Below are 20,620 nucleotides of genomic sequence, written 5' to 3'. Positions count from 1 at the left end.
CAGACTGCGACTCCTTATGAGGATTCTAAGCAGAGAGGCGATTGGAGAGGAGTTGTTTTCCAGTGGATTAAATGGTTTCTCTGCAAGTCAATGAATATGTAATGACGTCTAACGAAACCGGCCAAAGAACTCTGTGCTCTTGTATACTGGGCTTATATTAATAACCCCATCAGCTGAGGAAAAACGTGATATAAAGTTGAGAAAGAATATAGGGGGAAAGGAAGTGAAGGAATACAACTTTGAATGCATCTTCAAGTCTAAGCCAATTTCCCCAGTGTTTAGATTAAATATATATATATTTGCTCAAGTCCTGAGACGGAAAGAGAGAGGGCAGAGAGAGGTTCTTATTTGCGGCGAGAGGGAAGGGGTGGATTTACATTTATGAAACTGAATTGGAAATATTGTTCCTGATAAGCAGTCATGCCAATAATGTAATTGAATTGAATTAATAAAAGGAGAGGCGAGATGGAGCGAAAGAGAGTCCCTCTACCATGATTGTGAAAGATATTTTTTTTCCTTAGTATACCCGATAAAACATTGATTGTTGCAGTTAGTTGACCCGTAAAATTTGGGGGTTAGTTTTCTCCTCTGAGCTGAGCATATAATTATGCAAATAGTGATCTGACAGTGATCCGCTGGAGAGTGTTGGAGGAGTGTGTGTGTGTGTGTGTGTGAAGGGGGTTGTCAGAGGGGTGACATTCCAACTTTGCCTAATGCCTGGTTCCTTTGGAAAGAGTTCATCTTCTGCAGGGATGGCGTGCATATCAGAGGGAACGGGAGCAAGCAAGCGTGACAACAACTCTCTTAAAGTGAAAATTGAAATATCAGGCGGTGGCAGCACACTGGTTCCCCAACTTTTCTTTCTTTTCTTTTTTTTTTAATGTCATGGTCCCCACCCCTTCTCTCCAAAAAGCTGACATTACAGCACAGGACCCCCCGTTTGGCAAGATTTCACCCTAAAGCTCCGCAGCTGATGTTATTTTTTTTATTTCTTTTTTCCCCCTGTTGCAGATATGATTCAGTGTGGAGCTGTCTGTTACACGAGTTGACGACACCAGCTGGGAGAAAGTGAATCCTTATAGCTTAATCAAATCAGACATACCAATACATTCACACGCTGGGCCTGCTTTTATCGAGGGAAGAGATAGAGGAAATCAGGCTTTCTGGTTTTGGTTTGGAAATCCTTCAAACGTCAAGGTCCAACTTATTCTCCTTTTTTTTATTTTTAGGAAACACCGAAAAAGCGTAAACTAGCGCCAGACTGACTGACTGACTGACAGAAATCGTCGTTGTCATGGGGGCGCCCATGGAAGTGAATGACCAATGAGAGAAAGTTTGTCTGCTTTCTCGCAACTTTCGATATTTCAGCATTATCTATAAAATAGCCAAACACTTAACAGTCTATGAACAATTAAGTCTTAAGGCGCACTGATTCTTGGTCGAAAATATAATACAACCCCCCTCCTCCAAACGTGTATTAATCGGGTGCCTTTGATGACAACTGACTGGAGGTCCTAATTTATGATACCACTACATCACTGCTGTGGACAGAAGGCGGGTTATTTAATTAAACTCAGAAAATTCTCGCTAACACGAGAGTGGGGTTTTGCCTTTTCAATATCGCAGAGCTGTGAAGTTACATACATATCCCGAGGAAGTTCTAAACACATTTAAGACGGAAAGTCGAGCCTAATTCATTTGTGTGTGTGTGAGAGAGCGCGAGTGAGAGAGAGCGAGTGTGTGTGTGATTGAATGCCTCTCTTTAATCTGCGCTCTGACACTGTGTGAGGGGGACTCGCCTGGTTCCACTTGTTGTTTCGGGGGTTAATGGAAAAGATTTCTAAAGATTTATTGAGGGGGCGTTTAATGACCTGATCGGTTTCACCGTGTGAAAACAAATGATGCCGTAAAACCTCGCTGAGTTAGAGGGGGCTCAGTTTGCCTAAATTAACGACCAAAAAAAAAAAAAAGGCATTACAGTTTGTAGTTTGTTTTCCCTCTGACACACGTATCGCTCAGTTTAACGCTCTGTCTCCAATATCATTACCTTTAAGGATTTTTAAAAAAAAAATATGCACAATTAAAGTTATGACCCGTTTCACTACAGAAACAAAGCAGCACAGCTATAGTAAAATATACATTTTTGAAAGTTTAGAAAACTGACAAAACACGTGGTCGACTGTTTGGTAGCAGAGGCATGTTTGGTGGTTAGTATTGATTTCACGTTTGGAAAGTTGTAGATACAACGGATGTGACTTCACTTGACTTTTTCCTCGATCACTTGACGCGTTCACAGCTGTCGTGGCCTGTCTGCGTTGTGGAGTTTTCCTTATGGTTTTCTAAATAAGTAACGTGCGCAATACCAGCCGTGAAAAAGTCAGGACGATTAGCGCGTCCATTCCAAGAAAACAAAGAAGAAGAAAAATGAGAAAAGGAAAAAAGGAGAAGCACACGGTTTAAAAATCAAGATTTAAAGTTTATTTGCTTTGTTTTAATTGGTTATTACAACAATGAAATCATGTAAAAGTACAGTAATTGCTGTGCTGCAGAAGCGTCGAAAATAATTAAGACCTTCAAAACTGAAACGGATCAAAAGCGAATGAAACTATTTCAGAATACAAGAAAAAAAAAAGAAACCTGGCAGGAAACTTTCAGTTTCATAAAACCAAAAAGCTTGTGCTGTGATTAAACAAAATAGGCGTGTTTCTCAATCCAATGCAACAAATAATAAACCATCTGCAAAAAATAATGACTTCAAGAACAATTGGCGAAAATATTCCCCTTTTATTTCCAAACTGTGCTTTGGATTTAGGCTGCTCTTACATCTTTAGTTCCCTTCACATATGGCTTGCTGGATATTATTAAAAAAAAAAAACAGTGAGCAGAATCTTGTTTATTCCTAAGGCAACAATATACAAATTGTAGAGTGAAAAATGAACTGATCATAGTTGAAAAGGAGAAAGATGAGCAAAGATATCTTGAAATGAAACTCATCAAATCAAATAATAAGCCAACTTCTTTTGCTGAAACCTGGAGAGATCTAAATCAAATTAAAAGGAAATTAGGCCTGCAACCATCAGCCGCACTTGTCTCATTACAGCAGAAAGATAATCCACAAAAGCCTTCAACCATACACACAGTGGGCAGAAAAGGCAGGATTTCAGTGTTCAGTGCGGAAGTTTAACAATGGAAACTGTTTTAAAAAAGGATAGAAAAGGGTAGGAATGTTTGAGAATGTGTGTCTAAGGTATCATATGATTTAGTATGCAATTTGGGGGTTTACTAATGCCATGACACATTAGAAATGCACTCCATTAAGCCTTGAGTGCTTTATAAAACATACCAGCTTTATGGAAAAAAAGATCATGTTTAAGACACGCAGTCAGATTATGTGCAGCTGAGCAGGGAGCTGACTTTGTCACTTCTAAGTACACAAGAAGAGTACTTTGGTGCGAGGAAAAAAACTGATATGTTACATTTCTCCAACATCTAAGGAAATATCATTCCGGCTTAGAATAATATTGAAATCTTGGATTTCATGACATGTGTAAGGCAATATATTGAGGCTTTATGAGTGTTGTGAGCTGACTTCTGGCTCCCGTTAAAATGAGATATCTCACGAACCCATTTTGATGCCTGACTTTAAATGATTTTAAATATGCTCAGTGTCCTGAATTTTCCATATTCAGAACAGGTTGTGTTTGTTTTATTTGTTTCATCACATCCAATCAGCCACAGACATCAATTTCAAGGATATCAAACTGGAGAAAAAGGAAAAAGTATATATATTTATAATAACCAGAGAAATAAGCTCTCCACACTTTTGCAAATCAAACTCATAGATACACTAAAGTAAACACTTACTCACTTACATGCGCTGAGAAAATATTGGCTTAATATTAAAAAATAAAATCATAGTCATAGTGTCTGTATGAGACACTGCCTTCAAATTTCAAATTACGAAAAGTCTTTCTTATTATAATAACTGCAATTCCAAAAAAAAAAAGAAAAGAAAAAACAAACAGCTTAGAATCACACTCACAAATCTGAATGAGAAAAATGAGGTTTAAAAGTTTTTTTTGATTATGTGTGTGTGAATGAGTCAAACAATAATCATGAAGCAATCAAAACAACTGCTGTTAAACAAAAGAGTTAAGAGTATTCACTCTTATTAAAAAAAATACTTGCGGTCGGTACAGGATTTAAAAAACTGAAATGATACCAAACTTACCACAATGTACCACACGGCATGAGCTAATTTCAGGGTGAGTGGTCCAGGCTTTAGGACCGGGGGGGATGATGGAGAGGAGACTGAGCGGTGCAGACTGGAGGGCAGGCGGGGCATTAGCTCAGTTCAGGCTGATGTCAGGACAATTAGAGGTGCACCACAGCGCATTGTGCACAGCGCCTGTCAACCTTAATCTCTGCTGCTGTGGCCCGTACCCGCAGCCAGGCCACAGCCCACGGGAAGCGCTAACACTCAAGCCCATATTGCTTTGACAGTTGCACTCAACCAGAAGTAATGCAAAACGTTATTGTGATGTATACACAGTGACCCTGTACTCTTGTCTCTTACAACAAGAAGGCTATGCGTGTGCAGAGTCAGGAAGGGCTGGGAGGAAGAAATGACACTCGGGGAAAACAGTGGGGAAGGAAATCTGGTAGGAGGTTACAGAGGAAGAGAGAGAAAATAAAAAAAAATATCAGAGGACCTTTTCTGCACTTTAACCTCTGCGCCCTCCCCAAATCTCCTCTTGTTTCGAGTCACTGTTGATGGTTCTCTACAAATCTTGGTGCTTGTTTTTGTGGGAGCCACTGCGTGTGGTAACAGAGTTGGAGGTCTCCTCTGCCTCCTCGCCTTCTTTTGCATGGAACTCACTGAAGAACCTGAAGATAGAGTCGAAGCTCATCCAGGAAGTCAGCTCATGCCTCTCTGTGCCTGCGTGGAAAAGATAAGCACAAGTGCATACCAAGATATTTACTGACTGTAATGTTATATGAAAGGAAACACATGATCAGTGCTAATATAATTTAAATTAAAGCTCTGCATTCTATATACTCACCATGGCAACGTAATAAGTGAAAAGAAACGGACACTATTACATAAGATTTTTAGTCTCGTAAGATTCGCAAACTCCCACAATGCTCCGTGAAGACCTAAACCCTTATGTGTGAGAACGATGGCAGCCTATGACCTGTTAGCCCAATAGGATAGCCTTAATATGTTATTCAAGCGGATACCTGATAATCAACAGCGCTGCACAACCAAGGAGATGGAAAGAGGTCCTTCCAACAAAACTAGATATATACACAATGGGTGCACTAAGTGAAACCAGTGGAGCGGTAGTCATTCGTTCCAAAGGACTAATTGAGAAAAGGCCAGACAGAAGTTGGAGAGCGATAACTAGTGAACATATCAGGTGGTCTGGCAGTGACGGGGGGAGGCAGAAGTGCAGGGTTTCCCTCTGACCTTCTCCAGGTTAGCAAGTTCCCAAGTTGGGGTCACGCTGGAGCTTGAAATCTGGTACATGCGCGTCAGGTTCCTTAGGGTTTGGGTGTCACAGCCCAGCCTTTTAGTTTGATAGCTCAACTGGATGGCAGAACACCTTGGCTGTGCCATCCAGTTGAGCTAGAACTAACAAGTTAGTTGTAACACGGAATGGTTTGTTTGTGCCACCTCTCGTTAGCGTCTGACTGCAACTGAACCTGAAAAATGGTGTCCTGCAGTTCACCCGATGCCTGTTATTAGATAAAACTAAGGGTTTCATACTTTGATAGATGGATCTCAGACATGTTTGCACACAGAGGAATGGAGGAAATCAAGAGTGGCTGTAATGAGCTTTCTTTTGTGAATCTTTATTTTCACCTCTGCATCTGCAGCCTTTTCTTCTTAGGGACTTGCATTTGTTCGAAACAATATTACAATGACTTCCTGTAATTTTCCTGGGAGCATTTAAAAAACAAAAAGCAGTTAATGATTTAGAGCTGCTTGAAAAAAAAAAAAGACGGTCCCAGGAGAGAAAAGTCGATAACCACAGCCCTTCTCAATGAATCGAATCTCTACAATATACAGACATACCTTTTTACCTCGGTTCCTTTTCTCAGTGCCTTTCACTTTCCATCCTGGCTTCCTCCTCTCCCCACAGTGCACATCGTATCAGCTATAAAAAGCTAGACTAGAAGGCCGCCGGGATACAATTAGGAAGCAACTTAAAGGCTCTCACACCATAGACAGCCCTCTGATGACCACTGCACTGACCCCATGTTTATTAGATTGACCCTTGCCTGGAAGCATTAATGGAGATGGTGTGTGTGCATGTGTGTGTGTTTATGTGTATGATTGTAAGCAGGTATAGGGTTTTGGGCTGAGAGGGAATTTGGGTTCCAGGTACCAGTGGTATGTTTGTGTGTGTGTAATTTGCGCGTACGAGTATATAAGGGGGTTCTCGATCATTCTGAGACAGGGGTTTGCACTGCACGCTATATAGCAAGCAGATGGCAGTCAGTGCCTTGGGTCAAATTTACTGGCCTGGCAATCATGGTAGTCAATAACCCAGCACTCCCGGTGACTCCACTACCTGTGTAGGGCTCATCATAACACCTATCCCTGGAAACAAAGACACAGCCCTCTCACACCTCTAATCTATCATTTATATCCAATTTGAGGCACTGTGATCTTTTTATTCCACCTCTTCTATTCTCCCTGTCTCATTGTTCTCTCTCTCACTTGTATTTTTACTTCTGTTTTGTCTCTTTTCTTTTTTCTGCAGAAGCGATCAATGCCGCAGCACTTTCCAGTTCATCTTGAACTAGCGGTGAACTCCAGAATTCCGCCAGCGTCTCCACCCTATCCCATCGCAGTTCAGGGTCACCAGGGGGGTGTCTCTGTGCTGATATGCAAATAAGCCCGTGGCCCTTCAGTGACTCTGGCGTTAAGCTCCACCCCTTCTATATGGTAGAAGCTTTGAAATAAAATCCTCTCCCCCAGACAACCTTCGCACACACACACAGATATAAACCCACTCTCATGTAGACTTAAACAGGCCTTTAAAACTTCCATCCATTCCTCCTTTAATAGCCAAAGCGTGTTGAACCTAATGGATGTTGTCATAGCTGAGATGTGACCACTGATTTAGAGGAGGAACCCCAGTGACCAGGCGAAGAGAGGCAGAGACAGAGGGAGAAGAAGAAGACAAGCGAGAGTTATGTCAGCTACACCACAAATCAAAGTAATATCTTTTAAAAACTGTGGAAATCGATGGTGTCATCTGGCTGTATCTTGTGGGTAAAGGAAACCCATAAACAGCCAATTAGCTGATAAGCAGACTGTTTTTTTTCCTTTATGAAGAAGTGATTTTATGTATTGGCAAAACAGCGTACAATGGACAAAGAGCTCACCCTTTTTAACTGTAACTTGTATCCTGTATTTAAACTAAAGTACACTGTGTAGCTGTTTCGTACTTGTGAAACAATTAAGTTGCATGTACAGATTTGAACAAGTTTACAGTAATGACATTAGCCTAATAAAGTTTGTTTTAAATGCAATAACGGTTTCATTCATTGCCGTTTCAATAATGATGCTGTCGAGCTCCACGACACTGGGTATCGTCACGGGGAATACAGAAAATTGTCTTTAGTTTTAACAGTGTTTATAATTACACTGGAGGAAAAAACAAACAAACTTAGATTAATATTGCACGTAATGATGACCTACAGGTAAGGCAACGCATACACACGACAATGTTTCACTGTTTCCCTGTTTCACTCTAAGGCAGCAAAGAGCCGGTACAGAAACATGTCCTGTGCTGAGAGCTCCCTTATGTGCTCCGTGCTCCAGTCATGGAGCAGTTTCAATGTAGCGCCTGACCAGTGCCCTGTGTTTGACCATTTTGTGTGTGTTGTTTGAGCCTGGTGAAGCTGCCTCATTATGTGACAGACAGAGAAGAGTATTTGATCCTGGATATTTGGCCTCCTCTTCTCTGTCACAGCCACTGGAGCCCTCTCAAGGTAATTGACTGACTGTTTGATCTCCCTCTGACTCTGCGCTGCTACAAGATGCTGCCACACACACATAAACACATTCATCAATTGTAAGTGTCTACTCATGGATGGAACACACACATACACACATGCGGGCACAAACACACACGTATACTCACGCACACAGTTGTTATCATTTGTGTGCAGTGAGGTAAGGGAACAGAGGAGGAGATTTTTGAGCTGAAAACAAGGAAATTCCTCCATAGCTATGGGCCATGCTTTCTTCCCTGCGTACCAAACGCTGCATGCTGTTACAAATGGTAATCGGCTCTGATTGTCACAAATTTCAAAACAAACGCTAGGTGACTGAAAAGCCAAAGTGACGCCCCGAGTGATACTCCAACAGGAAGTGCAAATCAAAGCATGCCGACTATAATTAGGTTCCATCTGGGCTACATTATTTAAAGCCGCAGCAGTTAATTGCTTGTGTACAAATGGCCTATTTTATTTGAATCAAACTCTTTTTTTTTGTGATTCGTAATTACACTGATGTGAAGGGGGCATATCTCTTTGCCTCACTTATAATATAAATCCATATTCAAATTATTAAGAGTACTTTGAGGCAGGGGGAATGTAAAGTGATGATACTTTTCTTTGTGAGAATTGAATTTCTTTAAACAATTATGACTGCTTAATCAAATATGCTGACATTTGGGTTAAACATTTAATGAGCTTCAATTAAAAAAAGGAGATGAACAACGATATAATCACGGAAGAAAATATTAAAAAAAAACAGAAAACCTAACAAGACTAATATACATGATATTATTTCACGCTGAAGCAAACATTTTCTCATTTCCTCTTGTCAACGTTTTCATCAAAAAAAAACAAAAAAACCCCCCACAAGCAGTGTATTATCTTATCAATTTCCTATTGACGGTAACCTAAGCTTTTGTTTTATCTCGATGTGAGGTAGAGCAGTGCACTGTGGTGCGGGCCTGGGTTGGTTGTAACCTTAGTCAAGCAGCTGTTTGTGGAAACTATCTGTTGCATGGATCAGCGGAGGAGAATCGCTATCTGTATCCTGGTTGTCAGACGATCGGATTTCTGTCCCTGACGCTCTCTGATATTAGATGATCTTCCGAGACTACGTGCGCAGTGTGCGCTGGCACTGTGTGTTTGCGTGTGTCTGGTTGTCCACATGCAGTGCACATAACTGACATACAGTCAGCTATGCTTGTTGTCACTTTGCTTGCCAACATGCCTAAAGGTCAAGAATGTCATTTCGTCCCACATGGCTGTCTGTAAAGGGGGTGTGACATGTTGCCACAGGAGACGAGGTCAAAGAGAGCCCGGGCAGGTGACAGGTGGTCTGCAACACCACCAGAGCAGCTCCGTCCTCTGTAACAAAACATGAAGACTATGTTTTCAGTCAAAAAATGTATTAAATTAAATTTTACTCCCCCACCCATTCCCTGCCACTATTCCCTGATCTCCATTTAGGATGAAGACAACAAACCCAGGAATAATCAGACTTTTTCTACACTGTGTGTCTTCAAATAAAAATCAGCTTGATCGGAGCAGAAACAGCCATAAATACATCAAGACAAAAATACTAAAAAACAGAACTCATTTCATCAAATCAGTAATACCACTGTTGCTTCTTGACTTAAATTCATTTTTAATGCTTGTTGGTAAGTGGGGTCTGCCCAGCCCCCGTCTCTCTCATACTGCTTTTAATTACTTTGCTTATTATTGTGTGTTGTTGTTAGACAAAAACAAGGCAGAACTCATTACACATCCAGAGATGAGAAACCTGAATCAGTACCTACAGGGGCCGCTGAGGGGGCTCTGTATTTACTTAGAATAAAATGCAAACAGAAGAGAGACATAGAGAAACAAAACCGAGTGAAAACACAGTGAGCGGAGGATATCACATTAACTGGTTGAAATCATGACCACACATAAGCTACTTTGAATTCAAGTAGTTCATATGGAGAGTGGAACTTGTGACAACAAAGACTGCACAAAAGACGGTGAAATTCTGTATTTTTTTATTACTTACTTCTCATTTTGTTAATCCCTCCAGCCTGTTATGTTTCCTCCCTACAGAGACACTGAGATTGCACTGAGTGCTTTTTTTATTTTAATGTGAATGAGTGGCCTTGGCCGTCATAAAGGACCCTTGCTTTTATGGACTTGGAGCAGAGTATTTACAAGATAACCCTGGTCCAAGGACTGTGCAGGCTATTTGATACCAGTGTCAGACTCTCCTGACTCTTCTTCAGTAAAAATCGAAGCCTGAATAATCCTTTGCCTCTACAGCACCTCTCAATGTCAGTTGTTTTACTCATCTCTGCTTAAAAGGGTTGAGATATTTTGGAATATGTGCTTAGCCATCTGCGTGTCGCTTTAATCAATATTTTGTATGCACCTTTTCTATCTATCTATCTAAATACTACACTCAAGTTTACAAGTTTAATGTGGAAAAAAGCTAGCTCAACAGTTAGCTCTTACAGAAACAATTGGTAAGATGTAGAATAAAATCATTCAATTAAATTCACAAATGAAATTAATGAACCACAAAATTATCATAAAACATTTAAAACTTTAAACATATGTGAATTGGGGGCATCATTTGCATGCCATTTGGAAGAGTTGGCTTGCTAATTTATTTATGGTGACAAAGCAAGAAGAAAATTAGTATAGAGTCAGTGACAAAGCTATTTAAAATATATGAACTAGTTTTGACAGTATAGTCTGAACCTTCTGTTCTCTAATTATTAAAACACTAAGAATTGTATAAATTTGTAAATGCCTAGTTGGGTAATAAAAAAAATGTCAAAATTATCAGTTGGATACACAAATTTTCTTATGCCCGTATGACATGTCCAAGTTTAATTCCATTTTTGTGTGTGAATTTTACAACATAGTATAAGGTCTGCATATGTACCTGTTGATTCAGTGTGAATATGTGACATAAACACACACACACACACACACACATAAAAAAAGAGAAAAAGACCGAGTGTACATGCACATGTATGTTTATGGAAGGGCCTTGTTGGGAGTGCCACCCAGACATTAACACTGTAAACAGTGCAGGCCTCCGTCCCTGTCCGGCCCCTTTGTTCCATCTCCGCCACCATTGGTTGGGACTTAAATGGCAAACACTCGGGGGCTGCTAGCTCGCCTGACACGGTTTTGTTTTTGGCCTATTGAGGGGCAATGGAGAGCTTTTGTTTCTATGCCCAGGCACAACGTGTCTCAAAAGCAGCATGGCTGAAAAGAGAGGCCCCCACAAAGACTGTGCATTAGTGGAGGCACTACACGCATGCATATATGTGCAACTCAAATGGGACTAAGCACGGACACACACACACACACACACACACACACACACACACACACACACACTGACACACACAATGCCTTGCCAAGGGTAGGTTAGGCCAGGCAACTTTGGCCAGACAGGATGGAAAAGATGGAGTGGGGTTAGAGCATGCGCACAAGAGAATATGCTAAATGCCAGACTGCAAACTTACTACTTCGCTACATTTCATTCACTCCTCATTCACATAAATACACAAACAGCTATAGTCCACTTTATTGCAGTAAAATCTGCTGCACAAACCTCTCTTGCACTTCCAAGACAACACCAGGCATAGAGAAACACACACTCACACCAACACATCTACGATATTAGAAATACACACATCACTCAGTCACAAAAGAGTTGAAGGAGGACAGGGCTAAGAGAGGCCCCCTTTGCACCTGTAAGAAAGACAGGGCGCATTCAGAATCTGTGGTCTCAGAATAGACAGCCTTGAGTGTGAGAACCCCCATTCATACAAGGCTATGGTGATCGCACACACCTTCATACAATTCTCATTCACAACACATGTTGCCTAAGGTCTATAGAAGAATCTAGCAAGGGGACTAACAGTACTAGTGTAAGATTGATGCAATGCATGGTATAATCTTTATCCAGCTAAAAAGCAGTATACACTGGCAGCAGAGAATTTGCAGTATATATATCAATATGCTTTGTAAAGCAGTCTCCCACTTGTTTTCTTTATATCAACCACATAATCATATAAATATTTCTATCACACTACACCTGATGCTTACATTGGATACACCGACAAAAAAATCCCTTGTTTCTTCACAACATCGCCGGTAATATTGGCAATAAAAAAGTATTAAGTGCCTTGTAGATACAATTGCCATGACTAGCAGTTTGCTTAAATGGAAATAATCTTTGTGTTGTGGATGCAAATCATTTGTGGGATATACAATGACACATATACATATATAAACATATATGACAAAACCTTTGTGCACTATTACTTTCAAGCCAAACAATTTAAAATTCAAGCATTTTTAAATGACTGTGCTATTAAGTTAACAATAGTATTCTCCCTTATGAATAAGAAACAAATCCTTTAGGGACACTGTATTAAGTAAAAACAACAAAATTGGATACAGCTGTGATCACTGACACACAAGTTGAACACATATTTGATTTCTTATTGGACAAATTCCATGAAGATATGAATTCAACAATTTTCAACCTGTGAGCTCAGTTTAAGTACTTGTTTGCATCAGGCCCCCACATGGAAAAGAACTGCTCGAGTAATTTTAAAATTTCATTGTGAGACTTGTACCAGATGGAAAAAGGATATAGGAAGATCTGTGGTCATAAAAGAAAAAGAAAAACAAGCCATTAAAAAGTCAAAACACGGTAGCAACATTAATCAAGAGGTACATAACTACTTAACTATCGCTAATCAGAGCTGCTATGGATATCCTCTTCAAGGGATGCCAACCATAGCACACCAACACTATTTAGCCATGAAAAATGGACCATCAGACTTGCCCCTGGGGTCATATGACAGCTTACAATGTGCAAAGCATTGCACTACATAAAACTATATGGATTATGTTTTTTAAAAAAAAGGTTGTTATTATCAGCTAGAAACTGTCAGAACAAACTTTGCTAAAGAAGATGAAAATAAGCCTAATGAAAATGTGTACATTCTTTGTCCAGCTCAAGATCAATTTAAGTGGCCAAACATGTTGGGTTCCAACAATATTATAAATCTACACTTTTAAGCTTACATTAGAGTAAAGTAAAGTTATATAATACAATGTTGGGGTCCAACATGTTTGGCGTGAATGCATAGCCCTGACAGTGAAAGCATGGAGGTGTAAGTTTGATGATATCAGGATGCATGAGTGCAAAAGGCGTTGGGATAGATTACGTTTTTAGATGCCATGCCACTATAAATACCTGCTGATACACAAAAATACTGGCTAACATGATGACTCAGTCCCCGCAGGCTTGACAGGAGAAGAAAATTCCAGTATATGATGATGGTCCAAACCATACCGCCAAAATCACAGCAGACTTTATAATGAAAAAAGAAGTTAAAAAAAAGCATGACCTGTCCAAATGTATCACCAGACTTGAATCAAACAAAAGAGCTTTGTGTTGTTTTAAAGTGACAGTAAGTTCCTGCTGTGGGGAAAATATAATTAATACTATAAATCTACACTTTTAAGCTTACATTAGAGTAAAGTAAAGTTATATAATACAATTATTCAGAGAAGATACACTTTTAAACTGTGACATTTAAATTATGTTGCACAGGATTATACTTGATAGGACACTGTATATTACCAGTATCATTCTATGTAATGCTCAGAAGTGCAAATGATCCAACTAGTGTAGCTGCTCCAAATTTACATTTCCACTTAACCATACTGAACTGAAGGCACATTTTGTGGCCAGATTTTCATTGTGGCCTTCTACCAACACTTGACTGAACACTTCTATTTAGCATCTCCCAGGTGCAGTGGGAATATACATATAAAAATAGATATCAGAACTACACAACTCAAAATACAAACCTACTGGCATGTACAAAGACAAAAATTCACATTCATGTGACATATGGCATATATATCATATTTATGTATGCTCAAGAGTTAGTTATACTGGTAACTTTCACACATACAAAACAGAGCTGGGTTAGAGAAGGCGATCAATAAAGTGAGTAGAGGGCAAAAAAGTGAGAAAACTGCTGTGGAACATATGAACACTAGACTGATTTCTAATTTGGTCTAAGAGTCTAGTGTGAGAGAAATGCAACGTTGAAATCCTGCAACCAAGAGTTGTCTACGAACCTCTTTTTTCATGTTTTTGCCTCAAACACATGCGACACAAGCATAGAAGTACTTGTCACTTGACTTTGTGATTCCATGCTTGGCGACACTTAGAGAAAAGTGTGTGCGTGTGTATGTATGCGTGCGTGTATTCTGCGAAGGGTTAGACAAAAAGAGAGCAGAGAGTTCAGGTGGGGGAGGAGCAGGCCAGAGGTGGAGATAGCAGAGAGTGGGTGTTGAGGGTGGGGCAGGTCTGAAATAGATCACTTAATGGAACAAAGTGTAATTAATGGGTCACCACAGATAAGAAGACGCTGGCTCTATCTGGGAATGTGCTAATAGAGCTGACACACACTCAGCAAGATCAGTGCAAACGTGTGTGCGTGCTTTGTTAGTGCATGTATGTGTGCACGTTTTAAAGACACACAGTGGCTAAATAGTGGGTGGAGAAGACTGGCAAAGGTGACAGGTTAACTTGCTTTTCTTCATGACAAAGATCTGTCATCTCTGCAATCAGAGAAAACCCAGAAAAGGAAAGGCACACACATTTTCGCTCGCCACATGGCCTCCCTTGCTCACTAAAACGTTCCGCCCCACATCAAAACATGAATGATGTTATTACACTTGGTGAGCCAGCACGCTTTTAGTTGCAGGGATGTGGTTGTTTACGGAGAGATGGAGGAGAAGGAAGCCGCCTGGTCAAGAGAGGGTCAAACCTGAAGTGTTCTAAGAGAACTAAACTGTCACAAACCGCTCCTCAAACTTCCTGTCTGTGTGTCCCTGCGTCAGGGGAACATGCCTGGAGCCAAGGGGGCCTGTGCATGTGTTTGTGGAAGCGTGTTGGATAAATCTATTGGTCTTGGAGCCTGGCTGGGGAGGCTGGGGGGAGGGTTTTCAGACATCCACATACATCGGGATAGTGAGATGGCCAGTGATGGACATGGCAAGACAAAGAGGATTTCCCCTGTTTGTCTGAGAGCGTCGAGTTACCGCGTCACACACACGTAGAGAGAGAAGTCTGTCTCCGGGAGAGATTTTTTGAGAGTATGTGTGTGGCATGAGGCAATAGGTCATGCAACTGGTTGGCTTTGTGTGAAGGCGTGGGTGTTTATTTGTATGCATTTTTCAGGGTCGCAGACTGGGTTGGCCTGTTTGACAGTGCTTTAGTATACGTCCACACTAATGCGTTTTCTTTTGAAAATGCATTGTTTTCTCTCCGTTTTGACCTCTCGTCCACACTGAGACGGCGCTTTCCTCAAGGAAAAACCTAGCGTTTTAAAAACTCTCGAAAACGCATACATTTCAAAATGCAGCTGTCCCGTCGCAGTTTGGACACACGAAAACGCAGACTTTCTAAAACGATGACGTATTTTAGTCATGTGATGCAGTCATGTGACCAAATAAACAAAGATAGCGGAGTGCATTATACAGCGGTTGTTTTGATTGCTCTCAATTTTGACTGCCCTAAAAAAGATGAAAATCAGTTTGTACATGCTCCAGATAGCTTTTCTTCAAATTCTTTAATTCTCACTCGCTTTTGCGCATGCGCAGGACTGGAACGTAAGCGTTTTCATCCGTTTCAGTGTGGACGCACGACTCTGTGAAAACGACTGAAAACGCTAGTGTGGACGCGGAGCGTTTTCAGACGAAAACGCCGTTTTCAAATCTATCCGGACTAGTGTGGACGTAACCTTAGTCAGACAAGCCAACTACCACATTACATTGGAGTTCAGCTTTGATATGGAATAATTAAAAAATATACATAATAAAACAAAAACAGAATTGTTGCAGTTTTTATGTAAATGGTCTTTTTATTCCATGACAGTCACCTTGACAAGTCAATAAATATAAAATGAAATAAATATAACAGTTCTGAAATGTAAGGGCATGACCTCGACAATAGCAAGCTGTGCAGCTCTTGGCACTCTAGGTGAATTTTAAATATTGAAATGTCTTGTTATGTGTGTCCACAACCCAGGGAGTGTTTTATGCCTGCCTGTGAGGATTTAACCCCTGAATGTAGCATCGTGAGGTTAAATGCAAAGGGACGAAACTCTAGCCTGTTAGGACAGGGGAAGAACAGCTTCAAAGACTCAACATCAACTACTCTCTTTCTCGCATACACACACACACACACACACACACACACACACACACACACACACACACACACACACACACACACACACACACACACACACACACACAAACATGTATAAACACAAACTGACGGACAGTCCATTGCTCCCAGCATATCTCGAGTTTGTCCTTGGACTGTCTGAATACCACTGGAGGCATGATTTGAGAGAGCAAGTGGGAACAAGAGAGTGAGGGAGACAAGCAGAAAGGAAGAAAAAGGAAAATGATAGAGGGAAGGAGAGGGAGAGAAAAGAGGCACCCCTCAATGACATCTAAAGAGATAACTCACTCTCTAGAGCTTCTTCTCTCTTGCTATCACTTTCCCAGGCAGCGCTCCTTCCCCATAAGGCCTGAAGTGTCTATGTGTATGTGTGTGTGAATGAATGAGTGACAGAAGTGTATGTGGGAATACAGTGTATGTGGAGGTGAAAAGGCAAGAGATTTCTGAATCTCAATGAGATGATCTAAAGAGCTATCAAGCACAATGATATGCATACTACACACAGTGCATTGCACGTACTATGTTTGGCAAGAAAAGTGTTCCTGCTCTGACATCATGTTGGCTGTCAAAAATTGTGTAAAATCTATAATTAACAAAACAGGAAAACTGGTTTGCATGTAATGTCACTGTTTGATTAGATACATTGAATGTTGATAACACAAAATAACTAAGAACTCATATGTATTCATGTCAGAATCACTTTGCTGCACTCAGATGGCTGCTTAAGAAATGATGTACAGAACACAACACAAACAACAGCTGGCTTGTTTCTTGATTGAAAGTTAACTTTGGGAAAACAAAGCACCGGGCCACTGGCGGGTCATAGCAATGTTGAAAACATCCAAACAAAACAGCAGGAAAACACAAAGTGGCAGCATTGGACGATGCTGCCACTGTCGTCAGAAATGCTCCCCTATGCAGACACAGACAACTGTGGGGAAGAGTTAACCTTTTGATAAGCTGCTTCTAGTCCCAGCTGTATGCATTTTTCATTGAAATGTATGAGTCAGAAAGAGAATAATTATCTCCTCTCACTCCGTGGAGACGCGAGGGGTTGTAGCCCCCAGTCTGGTCTTCAGAAATCAACTAAGTCCTAAAACGAACGCTCACTGATAAGCACTGAGGAACTAAGCTATGCTAATTCATAACCCCAAAATAAAGGAAATATACACAGTAAACCTTTAATGGTTACGCACAACGGCAAAGACATAGAGAAGTACACGATTACACTTGGAATACTAGACATATTCAAATCTTCCACTCACCTTATAATGGACACAGAATCACATTATGTATCTAAGAATATTAATGTTATTCCAACACGGAATTGACTTTAATACAAGTCTGATAAAAAACCCATCCAATAAAACTTTGACGCTGTACTCAGACCAGACCAGAACACTGCTTCATGTAATCCAGCCTCCTTAGTCATTTTGATGAAATCCATGTATTTGTGCAGGGAAAGCGTTGTCATGCTTCAGAAACAGACAAAACATAGCATCTGTATCACACTATTTATAAAGCAATGTGTGCAATTGTGTATTCACTGTGGATCTTGCAGGTATTTCTAATATTTACATTACATTACTTTTAATCAGAGTGTAATGAGAGATTAGAGCCCAATAATGCTGTTGATATTAATTAGAAAAGCTTGTTGTATTACTGATGTCACATCCTCTCTCACCTTATGGGATTATTTCTGTGACCTGGGTATTCTGTTTAACAGCCCTGGTCTAAAATGCCCCAATGATTCTCATACTTGACAAACACATGAGCAGTGTCCACTAGAACCAGGCAGGAACACTGAGCCCTCCTTCAGACGGGCCACAATCTCCTTCACAGGAGACATCAACATCCACCCTGGCACAGGGAGGGTGGGTGCACACCCTTTCTTTGTGTACACAAAGACATACACAGAAAAGAAACAGAGCACCAACCTCAGCAGAGCTTTAGATCTTTATCTGACAGCATCAGCCAACACCAAATATACACACAATCCTGTCCTGACCTTGTGGCACTTAAAGATTAATCAAAATTGCAGCTGGGATCAGAGGTGTGGTACAATGGGCAGAGAGAGTGATTCATTTTGTGTTTGTGTGTGTGTGTTTTTTTGGGTGTCACTCTACATGTGTGTGTGTGTGTGTGTGTGTGGGGGGGGGGGTAATAGTGGATGAGACAAAGTTAGAGATTGAGAGAGGCCAGGTCAGGGGAGGCACTCACCCTCTCAATCCTCCACTATTGACTTTAGAGTAGAGAGATGTTCCAGAGCAGTCAATGACAAATAGAATAAACTGATCAATAACCTTGCACTTTTCAGAAGGTACAGAGGCACCTTTAAAAAAAACAAAACAGGCGCCCGACTTGAACTATGCAAGAGGGGAACATTGATCATCACAGTGAGCTTCGCTAGGCTGCTTACACTGTTTTGTCTTCCACCCATGACCTGTGGAATGCTCTTCTCGATAACCAAAGGACCAAAGGTCACATTCAAACTGTATTTAAACAGCAAATAAAAATACAAAACTTGTAGTAGAAAAATCAGAAGAAAATGCCTTGCCTGAATAATTTGACTGAGTATGCATTAGGTGTAAGATGAAGTTGCTTGTTAAGGCAGGTGTTTAAGAAAAAACATGAGGTAGAAAAGTCAGCAGGACTGCACGCAGAGAGCAAAGGGAAGAAAACTGTGAGTGAGAGAGGCAGAGACAGAAGTGTGGGAAGGAAGAAAGAGGAGAAAATCTACCCTCTGCCATAATTTAAATGAGCCATGGTCTCCCAATGCTGTGTTTACAATGTATAATTTATGCCTCCCAGTTCAAACACAGCTTTATCTGCACTCAGCTGCTAAGTGATATGATTTCACTTTTTACAACCCCCTCCCACCTCACTCACCCCCAACTAATCATATCCACTACAACCCCAGTCACTGTGTAATGTAGGCTGGTGTGATTCTGCACGCCTCATGCATTGGCTTTCAACTGTACAGCCCCAAGGGCTAAAGTAGCATATTAAATCCTTCCCTAACTCTGTCCTCTTCTCCCCCTAAAGGGAAAAACTGCCTGTCCTAGACACATACTTATGCACGTGCATTCTTATGTTCGTCTCTGCAAAAAGCACAGACATGTACACTCTGCACGCTGCAAAAGAAGCCTCATATGTTACAGCTGTTAAAGTTTCTTTCTGTATTCATTGCTGTGGTGGTGAGCAGTAACGTTCCATTTCACAGCTGCACACTTTGACCTCCCATCAGAGCTTTTCTAAAGACCCAATCGCTCTGAGTTGCAGTGCAATGCATAGCCACTTTGGTTACTTTAATGATGTCTTCCTTTACATATATAAAACATATCATACCATGTTGTGCTTTGGGTTTTTTTGCTGCCTAAAAGTCTCTGTTGCTGCACTCTGCCTGGACATCTTCACTTTTCTTCATACTTTACAGGCTAAAGAAGTGTGAGGATCATCTTACTGTTAAAAGTCTTAAAACAATACTTCTACAGTGAATAAGAATGCTGTTAGCTGAAAAACACTGGGAATGATTAGGGCCTCTACATCAGTACTACAGTAATACTACTTTCGACTGCTCCCTTATCACACAGGGTCACCACAGCGGGTAGCAACACATTTTTTTATTTGGCAGAGTTTTATGCTGGATGTCCTTCCTGATGCCACAGTGTAATGTTACCCACCAGTCTATGATAATACCACACTATCTACTACAAGAAAAAGTCTTACATTCAGAACCGTACAAGCATAAAACTATTACTAGCTAATTTACTTAAAGGTATTAAATGTTCTGCAAACGTCTTTTGTGTTATATTACTGCAGCATTAATGTGTAGGCTGATTTTTTTTCTTCTGCAAATGTTTCAGGTTGAGCACATTTAAAATATTTTATATATATTTATGTAATTTAATCCACAGCAATGTATTTTTCGCATTTTTTTTAAGATGATCAGTATCCTATGACTGAAGACAATGTAATGTTAAAAATCCACTATTAGTTTGGTATTAAAAATGAGAAATGTTGTTCTTCTTTGTTTTGTTTTTCCTCCAGAGCTTGCAGGCTCTTTCACATTTTTTCCAGTCTAATGCGGTTTTCTTGTTTTCAAGTATATCCAGTGGTTTGTACCTTGCTCCAAACCCTCTAAATTTCCATTCACCGAGGCATATCTTAACTGTAAAAAAAGATACGTCTACCTTGGTTAGATGTTGCAAAGGGGTTTTTCTTACGCAAAGAAAGAATCCTGTGATCACACATTTTAGTTGTCTAATGTGATCTTCCAGGCTGTTTGAGCTTGTTGAGCTTGCCACTGGATTCCTTCTTTATAAGAATGTA

General features: G+C 40.5%; 1 protein-coding gene across 1 annotated transcript in view; it reads right to left on the bottom strand.

Moving 5' to 3' along the window:
- Positions 1 to 4,496: 4,496 nt before the first annotated feature.
- arb2a (ARB2 cotranscriptional regulator A) overlaps positions 4,497 to 20,620 on the bottom strand; it is a 169,296-nt gene continuing 153,172 nt past the window's right edge. The window contains exon 11 of the mRNA XM_085368137.1: positions 4,497 to 4,939. Within this exon, the coding sequence (XP_085224263.1) occupies positions 4,782 to 4,939 (158 nt within the window). The 3' untranslated portion in view covers positions 4,497 to 4,781. The remainder of the gene's footprint in view (positions 4,940 to 20,620) is intronic.

The sequence above is a fragment of the Diplotaxodon limnothrissa genome, linkage group LG12 (assembly GCF_057381915.1).
Source record: "Diplotaxodon limnothrissa isolate DT_005_m linkage group LG12, D_limnothrissa_male_GT1.1, whole genome shotgun sequence".
Taxonomy (NCBI): domain Eukaryota; kingdom Metazoa; phylum Chordata; class Actinopteri; order Cichliformes; family Cichlidae; genus Diplotaxodon; species Diplotaxodon limnothrissa.
The sequence above is the reverse complement of the archived record's forward strand: the minus strand, read 5'-3'. Positions and strand labels throughout refer to the sequence as shown.